The 16,471-nt window shown below is 39.7% G+C and overlaps 1 protein-coding gene across 13 annotated transcripts in view; it reads left to right on the top strand.

Moving 5' to 3' along the window:
- The window catches only part of IFT88 (intraflagellar transport 88), a 253,201-nt gene that overhangs the window by 38,823 nt on the left and 197,907 nt on the right, over positions 1-16,471 (top strand). Inside the window, exon 1 of one of the 13 annotated variants that reach the window (XM_023553110.2) lies at positions 4,141-4,307. The exons of the other annotated variants lie outside the window; for them this stretch is intronic. Within the exon in view, the coding sequence (XP_023408878.1) occupies positions 4,302-4,307 (6 nt within the window). The 5' untranslated portion in view covers positions 4,141-4,301. Of the gene's footprint in view, positions 1-4,140; positions 4,308-16,471 lie in introns of those variants that run through there. 13 annotated transcript variants of the gene reach the window in all.

The raw sequence follows: 16,471 nt of genomic DNA, 5'->3' as shown, positions 1-16,471 counted from the left end.
TGCTAAACCACCCTGCCCCAAAAAACCTTTAGCTCCTCCACTCCCATCTAATGAGATTAGCCCATCTGCCTCTAAAGAGCCCTTGTCTGAGTCATTGCTTGGTCCATCACCTGAGGTAAATACTTTACAAGACCATGCTGAATGTTCTCAGAGCAATTCCACACGACAGATTCTAGCTTCTGGACCTATAACTAGACTTAAGTCCCAGCGAGCCCCAAAAGGAGAAGTATAAAGTGTGATCTAGGAGGAAGTACGATACACTTTGCTTGACTTCTCTAATATGTACAAACAGAAACCTGGAGAATATGTGTGGAAATAGTTATTAAGGCTGTGGGATAATGGTGCAAAAACATAAAGATGGATCAGTCTGAGTTTATTGATATGGGCCCACTAAGCACAGATTCTTCATTCAGTGTTTCAGCTTGAGAAGTTAGGAAAGGATCTAATAGTTTGTTTAGTTAGGCTCCTAAAGCATGGATTACATGGTGCCCTACACTAAATCAAGTCGAAGTACCAGACCTGCCTTGGCATTCTGTAGAAGAAGGTATCCAAAGGCTTAGAGAAATTGGCATGCTAGACTGGGTTTATCAGATTAGGCCCATAGACCCACACATGGAGTGCCCAGAGGACACATCTTCTACCACAGCTGTGAGGAACAGATCTGTGAAGGGAGTCCCGGCATTTTTAAAGACTGCTGTGATTGCTATTTTACGTAAATCAGATGTGACGATGGGAACTGCCATAACTGAATTGACACATCTAACTACAATGGGCTAATTGGACCTCGTGGTAGTAGGAGCCAAGTGGCTGTGCTCAATTGACAAAGCCCAGGTAGGCATGGTTACCATAGTGGACAGTGGAGTCAAAGCAGTAATTAGAATAGCCTTGACTCGTATAGATTCATGGCTTTGGCTAATTAATCATGGTGTCCCTAAGAGTGGAATAGTTAGGAAACCTACTAAATATTTACTTGATCTGTACAAACGGATAAATTCTAGGTCAGTCAAAGAGCAGTGTAACTTGAATTGCCCAAATAGGGAGTCATGGTCCCTCAATCAATTCCCAGACTTGAGCGAGGCTAAAGACCTACAACCCATTGAATAAAGTGGAGGCTGGGTCTCCTTGAGGAAGGACTCTAGTACACTGCCAAAAATTTATACTGTTAACCTCTTTCCCAGCCTTCCCCAAAGGGGTCTACGGCCTTTTACGAGAGTGATTGTTTATTGGGGAAAAGGAAATAATCAGATATTCTCAGGATTACTTGATACTGGTTCTGAACCGACACTAATTCCAGGAGACTCAAAACGTCACTGTGGCCTACCAGTCAGAGTGAGGGTACATGGAGGTCAGGTTATTAACAGAGCCTTAGCTCATGTCCATCTCACAGCAGGTCCATTGGGTTCCTGAACCCATCCCGTAATGATTTCCCCAGTTCTAGAATGCATAATTTGAATGTGTACTCAGCAACTGGCAGAACCCCCACATTGGATCCTTAAGAAATGGAGTAAGGGCTGTTATGGTAGGAAAAGCCAAGTGGAAGCCATTAGATCTGCCCCTACCTAGGAAAATAGTAAAACCAAAGCAATACTGAGTTCCTGGAGGGATTGCAGAGATTACTGCCACCATCAAGGACTTGAAGGATGCCAGGGCGGTGATTCCCATCACACTCCCATCAACCTTGTCTATTTGGCCTGTGCAATAAGCAAATGGATCTTGGAGAATGACAGTGAATTATGGAAAACTTAACCAGGTGGTAACTGCTGTTGTATATGTGGTTTCATTGCCTGAGCAAATTAATACATCTCCTGGTACCTGGTAAGCAGCTGTTGATCTGGCTAATGCCTTTTTCTCCATACCTTTTTCGAAGGACCATCAGAAGTAGTTTGCCTTCAGCTGGCAAGGCCAGTAATAAACCTTCAGTTGCCTACCTCAGGGTTATATCAACTCTCCAGTCCTGTGTCATAATTTAGTCTGCAGGGACCTTGACTGCCTTTCCCTTCCACAAGACATCACACAGGTCCATTACGTTGATGACATTATGCTGATTGTACCTAGTAAGAAGGAAGTGTCAGTGACTCTGGACTTGGTTAAACATTTGACTGCTAGAGGGTGAGAAATTAATCCCACAAAAATTCAGGCACCTGCCTCAGTGAAATTTCTGAGGGTCCAGTGGTGTGGGGCATATCGAGATATTCTTTCTAATATGAAGGGTAAGTTACTGCATCTGCTGCTCCCAAAACTAAAAAGGAGGTACAATGTCTAGTGGGCTTCTCTGGATTTTGGAGGCAGCATATTCCTCATTTGGGTGTGGTTCTCAAGCCTGTTTATCAAGTGATTCAAAAAGCTACTAGTTTTTGAGTGAGGCCCAGAACAGAAGAACGCTGTGGAACAGATTCAGGCTGCCATACAAGCCACTCTGCCACTTGGGCCATGTGATCTGGCTGATCCAATGGTGCCTGAAGTGTCTGTGGCAGATAGAGATGCCGTTTGGAGTCTTTGGTAAGCCGCTATTAGTGAATCACAGCATAGACCCTTAGGAATTCAGAGCAGTAACTACTCCTTTTTCAGAAACAACTTTTGGCTTGTTACTGGGCCTTAGTAGAGACTGAATGCTTAACCGTGGGACACCAATTCACCATGTGGCCTGAGCTGCCCATCATGAACTGGGTGTTGTCTGATCCAGAGTCATAAATTTGGACGTGCACAGCAGCACTCCATCATTAAATGGAAGTGGTATATGCAAGATCTGGCCTGAGTAGGACCTGAAGGCACAGGTCAGTTGCATGAAGAAGTGTTCCAAATGGCCATGGTCTCCAGTTCTGCCATAGTACCCTCCATCTCCTGGTCTGCACCTTTGGCCTCACGGGGAGTTCCTTACAATCAGTTGATTGAAGAAGAGAAAACTTGTGCCTGATTTTCACATGGTTCTGCCTGATATGCTGGCACCACTCGAACCTGGACAGTGGCAGTACCACAGCCCCTTTCTGTGGCCTCCCAGAAGGACAGTGGTGAATGGAAGTCCTCCCAGTGTACAGAACTTCAAGCAGTGCACCTGGCTGTTTACTTTACTTGGGGGGAGAATTGTATACTGATTCATAGGCTGTGGCCAATGGTTTGGCTGGATTTTCAAGGGCTTACAAGGAATGTGATTGGAAAATTGGAGACAAGGATTTATGGGGAAGAGGTATGTGGTTAGACCTCTATGAATGACCTAAAGAAGTGAAAATGTTTGTGTCTCATGTGAATGCTCACTAAAGGGTGACTTCAGCAGAGAATGATTTTAACAATCAGTTGGATAGGATGACATGTTCTGTGGAAACCACTCATCCTTTTTCCCAAGCTACTCTTCTCATTGCTCAGTGGACTCATAAACAAAGTGGCTATGGTTGCAGGGATGAAGGTTGTGCATGGGCCCAGCAACACGAACTTCCACTCACCAAGGCTCACTTGGCTACCGTGACTCCTGAGTGCCCAACCTGCCAACAGCAGAGATCAACACTGACTCCTCAATATTGTACCATCCCTCTAGGTGATCACCCAACAACCTGGTGGCAAGTTGATTACATTGGACCACTTCCATCATGAAAACGGTAGCGTTTTGTCCTTACTGGGATAGATACTTACTCGATATGAATTTGCCTTTCCTGCATGCAATGCTTCTGCCAGAACTACCATCTGTGGACTTACAGAATGCCTCCTCTACCATCGTGGTATCCTACACAGCATTGCCTTGGATCAAGGGACTTATTTCATAGCAAATCATGTGAGGCAGTGGGCCCATGCTCATGGAATTCACTGGTCTTACCATGTTCTCCATCAGCCTGAAGCAGCTGACTTGATAGAACAGTGGAATGGCCTTGTAAAGGCACAATTACGGTGCCAGCTAGGTGGCGATACCTTGCAGGGCTGGGGCAGTGTTCTCCAGGAGGCTGTATATGCTCTAAACCAGCATCCAGTATATGGTACTTTTTCTCCCATAGCCAAGATTCATGGGTCCTGGAATCCTGGGGTGGAAATGGGAGTGGCACTAATTACTATTACCCCTAGTGACCCACTTGCAAGATTTTTGCTTCCTGTCCCCACAACCTTATGCTTCACAGGTCTAGACACTTTAGTTCCAAAGGGAGGTATGCTCCTACCTGGAGAGACATCACTGATTCCATTGAACTGGAAGTTAAGAATGCCACCTGGCTACTTTGGGCTCCTTATGCCTCTGTATCAGCAGGCAAAGAAGGGCGTTACCATACTGCCTCGTGTGATTGATCCTGGTTACTGAGAGGAAATCGGATTGACATTACATAATGGAGGTAAAGAAGAGAATGTCTTGAATGTAGGTTATCCCTTAGGGCATCTCTTAGTACTACCATGCCCTGTGATTAAAGTCAATGAAAACTACAGCAGTCCAATTCTGACATGACTACTAGTGGCCCAAAACCTTCAGGAGTCAAAGAACCTTGACCAGCTGAGGTGCTTGCTGTGGGCAAAGGGAATACAGAATGGGTGGTGGAAGAAGTTAACTCTAAATATCGCATGACCAGTTGCGGAAATGAGGACTGTAATTGTTATGTTTCTGCTTTCTCTGTTGCATCAAATACTTTTGTTTTTTTCACTTAGAAAATATAAAATATAAACAGGGCTGTATGTTTGTTTGCTGTATCATGTTAGGTGCAAATATGACTTTATAATTGTCTCTTCTCTATTCAGAGATTATGTATGGTTTAAGGAGATGTGTACAAGTGCCATGTTGACAAGGGGTGGACTGTGGTGGTTAAGATTGCATGTCAACTTGGCTGTCTGTGATTCTCAGTGTTTTGGCAGTCATATACTGTTGTGATCACTTCCCTGTTGAGATTTTATATGTGATCACCCCCATGATGGGATCTGCTGTGAGTCGCCAGTAAGTTGAAGGGGAGTTTCCTTGGGCGTGTGTCCTGCATCCAAGTATAAGTGGATGTTCTGGCTTTTGCGTATGCTGGCTCCTGCAGCTGGCTCCTGTTCATCTGACCTCCGGTTCTTGGGACTTGAGCGAGCAGCTTACCTGTGGTCTTGCCTGCCAGTCTTGGGATTCATCAGTCTTCACAGTCTGTGAGCAAGAGCCCTGCTCATCGACCTGCTGATCTTGATTCATCAGCCCCTGCGGCTACGTGAATCAAGGGAAGCGTTGCGATCTTGCCTGCTGATATTGTGGTTCATCCATCTTCACAGCTTGTGAACATACCTTGTTAATATAATTGTTGCAACTTTGTTATCAGGTTGATGAATACCATTAGAAAGAAATGTGTAATATTAATCGCTACTTTGTTGTTCATAGTACTAGTGCTTTTTATCTGATTATTTAAAAAAAACCCTGTTGAATTAATCTGCCTATGGTTAGTCTCTCAATGGAAGTCTGTTAGTGGTTCAGCCAAATAAAAAAATCTCAGTTGCCCTCAAGACCCCATAAGTGCAGAGTAGAACTACATTCCATAGGGTTTGCAAGCTGTGACCTTTTGGAAATATTGCCAGGCCCTGTTCTGAGGAATCTCTGGATGGGTTTGAACTGCTAACCTTGCAGTTAGTAGTCAGGCACTTAACTGTTTGTGCCACCCAGGGACTCCTAGTCTCTAAAAGGAAGTCAATTAAAGGCTCTTAGCATTCTGAGTAGGGATATGAGAGATGAGCTGAGCACCTGTTTAGTATTAGGTAGCAATTATGATATAACTTTTCTCTATTTTGAGCATCCCAGCATCCAAACGAAATCTGTATACATTCCTATCTCATCACTATATCAAATTAAAAACCCCAAACTTGGGGAAAATATACTCTACATTTTATCCTTCATATTTTCACCACAAACATTTTTCTTATTTACCATTTGAAAAACAGTTTTCCTAAAGTATAATTAATATACAATAAAGTATGTATTACAAGTGTGTAATTTGATAAGTTTTGTCACCTTTGAAACCATCACAAGTAATAAAAAATAGTGAACATATCCATTATTCCCAAACGTTTCCTTTTCCTTTGAAATTCTTCACTCCAGCCACTCCACCCCCAAACAACCACCTGTCTGCTTTTTGTCACTATACATTTGCATTTTTGTCACTATAGATTTGCATTTTCTAAAGGTTTATATGAATGTAATCATACAATATGTACTGTTTTTCATGTAGCTTCTTTCAGTCAGCAAAACTTTTTTTATTCTTTTTTTTTAATTGTGCTGTAAGTAAAAATTTACAAATCAAGTCAGACTCTCATACAAACATTTATAAACACCTTGCCGTATACTCCTAATTGCTCTCCCCATAATGAGAAAACACACTCCTTCCCTCCTCTATTTCTTTTTGAGTCCATTTGGTCAGCTTCTAACCTTCTCTATCCTCTCATCTCCCCTTCAGACAGGAGATGCCAACATAGTCTCATGTGTATACTCTATCCAAGAAGCTCATTCTTCACCACTATCATTGTCTATCCCATAGTCCAGTCCAATCCCTGTCTGCAGAGTTAGCTTTAGGAATGGTTCCTGTTTTGGGCTAACAGAAGGTCTGGGGACCATGACCTCTGGGATCATTCTAGTCTCAGTCAGACCATTAAGTCTGGTCTTTTTACGAGAATTTGGGGTCTGCATCCCACTGCTCTCCTGCTCCGTCAGGGTTTCTTTGTTGTGTTCCCTGTCAGGGCAGTCATCGGTTGTAGCCGGGCACCATCTAGTTCTTCTGGTCTCAGGTTGATGTAGTCTATCATTTATGTGGCCGTTTGTGTCTCTTGGACTCATAATTACCCTGTGTCTTTGGTGTTCATCATTCTCCTTTGCTACAGGTTGGTCGAGACCAATTGATGCATCTTAGATGGCCACTTCCCAGCATTTAAGACCCCAGATGCCACTCTCCAAAGTGGGATGCAGAATGTTTTCTTAATAGATTTTATTATGCCAATTGACTGAGATGTCCCCTGGAACCATGGTTCCCAAACCCCCGCCCCTTCTTCACTGGCCTCCAAAGCATTCAGTTTATTCAGGAAACTTCTTTGCTTTTGGTTTAGTCCAGTTGTGCTGACCTCTTCTGTACTGTTTTCTTTCCCTTCACCTAAATAGTTCTTGTCTACTATCTAATGAGGGGAACCCTTCTCCCTTCCTCCCTCCTTCCCTTCCCCGTCTCCTAATGATCAAAGAATAGTCTCTTCTTTGTTTAAACTATTTCTCGAGTTCTTATGATAGTGGTCTCATACAATATTTGTCCTTTTGCAACTGACTAATTTCACTCAGCATAATGCCTTCCAGATTTCTCCATGTTATACAGTGTTTCACGGATTCATTATTCTTTATCGATGCATAATATTCCATTGTGTGAATATACCATAATTTCTTTATCCATTCATCTGTTGATGGGCACCTTGGTTGCTTCCGACTTTTTCCTATTGTGAACAGTGCTGCAGTGGACATAGGTGTGTGTGTATCTGTTTGTGTAAAGGCTCTTTATTTCTCTAGGATATATTGCAACAAGTGGGATTGCTGGATCATATGGTAGTTCTATTTCCAGTTTTTAAAGGAAGCGCCAAATTGTTTTCCACAGTGGTTGTACTATTTTACATTCCCACCAGCAGTATGTAAGTGTTCCAATCTCTCCACAACCTCTCCAACATTTATTATTTTGTGTTTTTTGGATTAATGGCAGCCTTGTTGCAGTGAGATGAAATCTTATTGTAGTTTTCATTTACATTTCTCTAATAGCTAATGATCCTGAGCATTTCCTCATATATCTGTTAGCTACCTTAATATCTTATTTAGTGAAGTATCTGTTCATATCCTTTGCCCATTTTTTAATTGGGTTATTTGTCTTTTTGTAGTTGAGTTTTTGCAGTATTATGCAGATTTTAGAGATCAGACAGTGATCAGAAATGTCATAGCTAAAAACTTTTTCCCAGTCTGTATGTAATCTTTTTACTCTTTTGGTGAAGTCTTTGGATGATCATAGGTGTTTGATATTTAGGAGCTTCCAGTTATCTAGTTTCTCTTCTGCTCTGTTAGTAATGTTTTGTATACTGTTTATGCCATGTATCAGGGTTCCTAATGTCTCTATTTTTCTTCCATGATCTTTATTGTTTTAGATTTTATATTTAGGTCTTTGATCCATTTTGAGTTAGTTTTTGTGCATGCTGTGAGTTATGAGTCTTGCTTCGTTGTTTTGCAGATGGATATCCAGTTATGCCAGTACCATTTGTTAAAAAGACTGTCTTTTCCCCATTTAACTGACTTTGGGCCTTTGTCAAATATCAGCTGCTCATATGTGGATGGATTTATGTCTGGATTCTCAATTATGTTCCATTGGTCTATGTATCTGTTGTTATACCAGTACCAGGCTGTTTTAACTACTGTGGTGGTATAGTAGGTTCTAAAATCACAGAGTGAAGCCTCCCACTTTGTTCTTCTTTTTCAGTAATGCTTTACATATCTGGGGCCTCTGTACCTTCCATATGAAGCTGGTGATTTGTTTCTCCATCTCATAAAAAACGTCATTGGAATTTGAATAGGAATTGCATTGTATGTGTAGATGGCTTTTGGCAGAATAAACATTTTTACAGCATTAAATCTTCCTATCCATAAGCGAGGTATGTTTTTCTGCTTGTGTAGGTCTCTCTTGATTTCTTGCAGAAGTTTCCTGTAGTTTTCTTTGTATAGGTCTTTTACATCTCTAGTAAGATTTATTCCTGCTATAAATGGTATTGATTTGGTGATTTCCTCTTCGATGTTCTTTTTATTGGTGTATAGGAATCTAACTGATTTTTGTATGTTTATCTTGTATCCTGATTCTCTGCTGAACTCTTGTATTTCAGTAGCTTTCCTGAAGATTCTTTATGGTTTTCTCTGTTGTATAAGATCATGTCATCCACAGATAAAGATACTTCTCTTTACCAATCTGGATGCCCTTTATTTCTTTATCTAGCCTAATTGCTGTGGCTAGGAACTCCAGCACAATGTTAAATGAGAGTGGTAATAAAGGGCATCCTTGTCTGGTTCCTGATCTCAAGGGGAATGCTTTCAGACTCTTTCCATTTAGGATGATCTTGGCTGTTGGCTTTGTATAATATGCCCTTTATTATGTTGGGAAATTTTCCTTGTATTCCTATTTTGCTGAAAGTTTTTATCATGAATGGGTGTTGAAGTTTGTCAGATGCTTTTTCTGCATGGCTTGATGAAATCATGTGGTTCTTGTCTTTTGTTTTATTTATATGATGGATTACGTTGATTTTTTTCCAAATGTTGAACCATCCCAGCATACCTGGTATGAATCCCACTTGGCCATGGTGAATTATTTTTTTGATACGTTGTTGAATCCTATTGGCTAGAATTCTGTTGAGGATTTTTGCATGTAAGTTCATAAGGGATATACCCAAAACCAGTGCCGTCGAGTCGATTCTGACTCTTAGCGACCCTATAGGACTGTAATTTTCTCTTTTTGTGGTGTCTTTACCTGGTTTTGGTATCAGGGATATGCTGGCTTTATAAAATGAGTTTGGGAGTATTCCGTCCTTTTCTATGCTCTGAAATACATTTAGTAGTTGTGGTGTTAATTCTTCTCTGAAAGTTTGGTAGAACTCTGCAGTGAAGCAGTCTGGGCCAGGGCCTTTTTTTATTGGGAGTTTTTTGATTACCTTTTCAGTATCTTCTTTTGTTATGGGTCTATTTAGTTCTACCTCTCTGTGTGTTAGTTTAGGTAGGTAGTGTGTTTCTAGGAATTCATTTCTTCTAGGTTTTCAAATTTGTTAGAGTACAGTTTTTCATAGTAATCTGATATGATTCTTTTAATTTCAGTTGGGTCTGTTGTAATATTGCACATCTCAGTTCTTATTTGGGTTATTTGCTTCCTCTCCTGTTTTCCTTTTGTCAGTTTGGCCAATGGTTTATCAATTTTGTGAATTTTTTCAAAAGAACCAGCTTTTGGTCCTGTTAACTCTTTCAGTTTTCTATTTCATTTAGTTCTGTTCTGATTTTTATTATTTCCTTTCTCCTAGTGCCTGAAAGGTTCTTTGTTGCTGTCGTTCTATTTGTTCAAGTTGTAGGTATAATTCTTTAATTTTGGCCCTTTCTCCTTTTTTGGATATGTTCAGTGCAACTTTTGATACATGTTGTGGGTATCTATCAATAGTTCGTTTTTTATTGCACAGTGGTATTCTGTCCTGTGAATATACCACAATTTGTTTTTTCATTCATCTGTTGATGGACTCTTGGGTTATTTCCAGTTTGGGACTATTACAAATAAAGGTGCTATGAACATTTATGCACTCATCTTTGTATGGCTGTAATATGTGCTTTTCTCTTGTGTAAAAGCATAGAAGTAGAATGGCAGCATCGTTTGGTAGGTTTGTATGCTAGTCTTTTACAAAATTAGAAAACGAAAATTTGAGAAAGATGAGATGGGGCACTGGTACCCCAGGCACATTCTCAGATAGGTGATTTGTAGAGAGAAATTCTTTTGGAAGTTGAGAATCTGGAAATTGATTCCTTTTAAGAGGTTCTAGGAAACCCTGGTGGCATAGTGGTTAAGTGCTACGGCTGCTTATCAAAGGGTCGGCAGTTTGGATCCACCAGGCGCTCCTTGGAATCTCTATGGGGCAGTTCTATTCTGTCGTATAGGGTCGCTATGAGTCGGAATCGACTCAACGGCACTGGGTTTGGTTTTTTTTGGAAGAGTGTCTATACCTGCTGGTGCCTAAAAAGAATTTCTGTATTCCCCTTGTTGTTGTTAGGTGCCATGGAGTCAATTCTAACTCATAGTGACCCTACATACAACAGAACAAGACACTGCCCCATCCTGTGCCATTCTCACAATCATTGCTGTGTTTGAGCCCATTGTTGCCACTGTGTCAGTCTGTCTCATTGAGGGTCTTCCTCTTTTTGTTGACCCTCTACCTTACCAAGCGTGATGTCCATCTCCGGGAACTAGTCCTTCCCGATCAAACGTCCAAAGTATATGAGATGAAGCCTCGCCCTCCTTGCTTCTAAGGAGCGTTCTGGCTGTACTTCTTCCAAGACAGATTTGTTTGTTCTTCTGGCATTCCATGGTATATTCAGTATTCTTCACCAACAACATAATTCAAAGACATCAGTTCTTCAGACTTCCTTATCGATTGTCTAGCTTTTGCATGTACATAAAGCAATTGAAAATATCATGACTTGGGTTAGGCACACCTTAGTCGTCAAAGTGACGTCTTTGCCTTTTAAGACTTTAAAGAGGCCTTTTGTAGCAGGTTCGCTTAATGTAATACGTTGTTGTGAGTCGGAATTGACTTGATGGCAGTGGGTTTGGTTTTTGGTTTTTAATATGTTCTTTGATTTTTTTTTTTTAATTTTTATTGTGCTTTAAGTAAAAGTTTACAAACCAAGTCAGTCTTATAAACAAAAACTTATATAGACCTTGCTATATACTCCTACTTGCTTTCCCTCTAGTGAGACAGCACACTTCTTCCCTCCACTCTCAATTTTCGTGTCCATTTGGCAAGCTTCTGACCCCCTCTGCCCTCTCATCTCTTCTCCAGACAGGAGCTGCTCACATAGTCTCATGTGTCTACTTGATCCAAGAAGCTCACTCTTTACCAGTATAATTTTCTATCCCATAGTCCAGTCCAATCCCTGTCTGAAGAGTTGGCTTTGGGAATGGTTCCTGTCTTGGGCTAACAGAAGGTCTGGGGAGCCTGACCTCTGGAGTCCGTCCTGTCTGAGTCACAACATTAAGTCTGGTCTTTTTACGAGAATTTGAGGTCTGCATCCCGCTGTTCCCCTGCTTCCTCAGGGGTTCCCTGGTGTGTTCCCTGTCAGGGCAGTCGTCAGTTGTAGCCAGACACTATCTAGTTCTTGTCTCAGGCTGATGTAGTCTTTGGTTTATGTGGCCCTTTCTGTCTCTTGGGCTCATAGTTTCCTTGTGTCTTTGGTGTTCTTCATTCTCCTTTGCTCCAGGTGAGTGGGTTGAGACCAACTGATGCATCTTAGGTGGCCACTTGCTAGCATTTCAGACTCCAGACGCCATGCTCCAAAGTGGGATGCAGAGTGTTTTCGTAATAGATTTTATTGTGCCAGTTGTCTTAGATGTGCCCTGAAACCATGATCCCCAAACTCCTGCCCCTGCTATACTGGCCTTCGAAGCCTTCAGTTTATTCAGGAAACTTCTTTCCTTTTGGTTTAGTCCAGTTGTGCTGACCTCCCCTGTATTGTGGGTTGTCTTTCCTTCATCTAAAATAGTTCTTATCTACTATCTGATTAGTGAAAACCCCCTCCTTCCTTCCCTCCCTGCTGAAGTAACTATCAAAGATTTTCTTCTATGTTTAAACTATTTTTTGAGTTCTTCTAATAGTGGTCTCATAGAACATTTGCCCTTTTACAACTGACTAATTTCACTCAGCATAATACTTTACAAATTCCTCCATGTTATGAAATGTTTCACGGATTCATCATTTTTGATGGGTAATATTCCATTGTGTGACTGTATCATAATTTATTTACCATTCATCCTTTGATGGGCACCTTGGTTGCTTTCATCTTTTTGCTATGGTTAACATTGCTGCAGTGAACATGGGTGTGGATATATCTGTTCGTGTAAAGGCTCTTTATTGCTCTAAGATGTATTCCAAGGAGTGGGATTACTGGATCCTATGGTAGTTCTATTTCTAGGTATTTAAGGAAGCGTCTAATCGATTTCCAAAAGGTTGTACCATTTTACATTCTCACCAGCAGGGTATAAGTGTTCCAACCTCTCCACAACCTCTCCAAAATTTGTTATTTTGTGTTTTTGTGGATTAATGGCAACCTCGTTGGAGTGAGATGGGATCTCATTGTAGTTTTAATTTGCGTTTCTCTAATAGCTAATGATCGTGAGCATTTCCTCATGTATCTATTAGCTACATTAATGTCTTCTTTAGTGAAGTATCTGTTCATATCCTTTGCCCATTTTTTAATTGGGCTGTTTGTCTTTTTGTAGTTGAGGTTTTGCAGTATCATTTAGATTTTAGAGCTCAGACACTGATCCGAAATGTCATAGCTAAAATTTTTTTTCCCAGTCTGTATGTAATCTTTTTACTCTTTTGGTGAAGTCTTTGGATGAGCATAGGTGTTTGATTTTTTGGAGCTCCCAGTTATCTACTTTCTCTTCTGGTGTTTGTGTATTGTTAGTAATGTTTCGTATACTGTTTATGCCATGTATTAGGGCTCCTAGCATTGTCCCTATTTTTTCTTCCATAGTCTTTATCATTTTAGATTGTATACTTATGTCTTTGATCCATTTTGAGTTAGTTTTTGTGGATGGTTTGATGTATGGGTATTGTTTCATTTTTTTTGCAGATGGATATCCAGTTACGCCAGCACCATTTGTTAAACAGACTGTCATTTCACCATTTAACTGACTTTGTGCCTTTGTCAAATATCAGCTGCTTATATGTGGTTGTATTTATGTCTGGATTCTCAATTATGTTCCATTGGTCTTTGTATCTGTTGTTATACCACTACCAGGCTGTTGTGAATACTGTGGTGGTACATAGGTTCTAAAATCAGATAGAGTGAGGCCTCCCACTTTGTTATTTTTCAGTAAGGCTTCATTTATCCACCGCTTTTATATATTATATGAAGTTGGTGAGTTGTTTCTCCATGTCATTAAAAAGTGTCGTTAGAATTTGGATCAGAATTGCATTTTATGTAGAGGTGGGTTTTGGTAGCATAGACATTTTTACAATGTTAAGCCTTCCTATCCATGAGCAAAGTATGTTTTTCCACTTATGTAGGTTTCTTTTGCTTTCTTGCAGTGGTGTCTTGTAGTTTTCTTTGTATAGGTCCTGTACATCTCTGGTAAGATTTATTCATAAGTATTCTATCTTCTTGGGGGCTACTGTAAATGGTATTGATTGGGTGATTTCCTCTTCAGTGTTCTTTTTATTGCTGTATAAGAATCCAACTGATTTTTGTATGTTTATCTTGTATCCTGATACTCTGCTGAACTCTTCTATTAGTTTCAGTAGTTTTCTTGAGTTTTACATAGGGTTTTCTGTGTATAAGGTCATGTCATCTCCAAATCGAAACACTTGTACTTCTTCCTTGCCAATCTGGATGCCCTTTATTTTTTCATCTAGCCTAATTGCTTTGGCTAGGACCTCCAGCACAATGTTGAATAAGAGTGGTGATAAAGGGCATTTTTGTCTGGTTCCCCATCTCAAGGGGAGTGTTTTCAGACTCACTCCATTTAGTATGTTGTTGGCTGTTGGCTTTGTATACCATTTATTATGGTGAGGAATTTTCCTTCTATTTCTGTTTATAAGATCATGTTGTTCTTGTCTTCTGTTTTATATTTGTATGATTTGTTTTATTTGTTTTTCTAATGTGGATCCTTACCTGCATATGTGGTATGAATCCCACTTGATATGTTGTTGAATTCTATTGGCTAGAATTTTCTTAAGGATTTTTGCATCTAAGTTCATGAGGGATATAAATAAAAAAAATATTTTTTTTAAAATTTTATTTATTTATAGGTGTGTGATTTTCTTTTTTTGTGGTGTCTTTACCTGGTTTTGGTATCAGGGATATGCTGGCTTCAAAGAATGAGTTTGGGAGTATTTCGTCCTTTTCTATGCTCTGAAATCCCTTTAGTAGTAGTGGTGTTAGCTTTCTTCTGAAAATTTGGTAGAGCTCTGCAGTGAAGCCGTCCAGGCCAGCGTTTTTTTTTTGTTGTTGTTGGGAGTTTTTTGATTTCCTTTTCAATCTCTTCTTTTGTTGTGTGTTTGTTTATTTTTTCTACCTCAGTATTTGTTAGTTTAGGTAGGTAGTATGTTTCTAGGAATTCATCCACTACTTCTAGATTTTCAAATTTGTTAGAGTACGATGTTTCATAGTAATCTGATATGATTCTTTTAATTTTAGCTGGTCTGTTGTAATACTGCTTATCTCATTTCTTATTCGGATTATTTGCTTCCTCTCCTGTTTTTGTTTTGTCAGTTTGGCCAGTGGTTTATGAATTTTGTTAATTTTTTGAAAGGACCAGCTTTTGGTTTTATTAGCTCTTTCAGTTGTTTTTCTGTTCTCTGTTCATTTAATTTTGTTCTAATTTTTAATGTTTGCTTTCTTCTGGTGCCTGAGGGTTTCTTTTGTTGTTCTATTTGTTGAAGTTTTAGGGATAATTCTTTGATTTTCGCTATTTCTTCTTTTGGATGTGTGCATTTATTGATATAAATTGACTTCTGAGCACCGCTTTTGCTGTGTCCCAAAATTTTTGATAGGAAGTGTTTTCATTCTCATTGGATTCTATGTGTTTCTTTTTTCCATCCTTGATGTCATGTATAACCCAGTCATTATTGAGTGGCTTATTGTTCACTTTCCAAGTGTTGATTTCTCTGCTTTTTTTGTTATCGATTTCTACTTTTATGGGCTTATGGTCAGAGAAGATGCTTTGTAATATTTTGATGTTTTGGATTCTGCTAAGGCTTGCTTTATGACCTAATATGTGGTCTGTTCTAGAGAATGTCATATGTGTGCTGGAAAAGAAAGTATACTTGCCTGCTATTGAGTGGAGTGTTCTATATGTGTCTATGAGGTCTAATGGTTGATTGTAGTGTTTAGATTTTCCGTATCTTTATTAAGCTTCTTTCTGGATATTCAGTCCTTCACTGAAAGTGATGTGCTGAAGTCTCCTACTGTTTTGTGGAACTGCCTGTGTCTCACTGTTCAATGCTGTTAGAGTTTGTTTTATGTATCTTTCAGCCCTGTCATTGGGTGCATAAATATTTAATATGGGTATATCCTCCTGGTGTATTGTCCCTTTAATCATTGTACACAGTCCTTCCTTATCCTTTGTGGTGGATTTAACTTAAAAGCCTGTTTTGTCAGAAATTAATATTAGCAGTCATGCTCTTTTTCAGTTGTTGTTTGCTTGATGTATTTTTTCCCATCCTCTCAGTTTTTGTTTGTTTGTATTTCTTATAGGCAGCATATAGATGGATTGTGCTTTTTATCCATTTTGCCACTCTCTGTCTCCTTATTGCTGCTTTTAGTCCATTTACATGCCATGTAGTTACGGATAGATATCAGGTTAGTGCTGTCATTTTCATGTCTTTTTTTGTATATTGTTAACTTGCTTTTTCTCAGTTAATTTTTTGTGCTGAGTAGTTTATCTTTATATATTGTTTTTTTGTGTGTCTTATTCATTCTTGTTGATATTGTTTCTGCTGAGTCTGTTTTTTTCTTGCATTTTGTTTTGAGGAGTTGGATCGTTAGTCTCCTTTGTGGTTACCTTAGTATTTACAGTTTTTCTAACTTTAAACCTAACGTGTATTCCTCTCCATATGAAAGATCTATTACCCCATTTCTCAGTCCGTCCTTATTTTTTTGGTATTGTCTTTTTCATGAAGACATTGCTGTTTCCCTGTTTTGAATGTCTTTTTATCTTGATTTGTTTTTGTGATTTCCCTATCTGGGTCGACATCTGATTGTTCTGTCCACTGTTCCAGTCTTGGGTTGATA

Source organism: Loxodonta africana, chromosome 23, assembly GCF_030014295.1.
Source record: "Loxodonta africana isolate mLoxAfr1 chromosome 23, mLoxAfr1.hap2, whole genome shotgun sequence".
NCBI lineage: Eukaryota > Metazoa > Chordata > Mammalia > Proboscidea > Elephantidae > Loxodonta > Loxodonta africana.
This window is presented reverse-complemented; position numbering and strand designations above follow the sequence as displayed.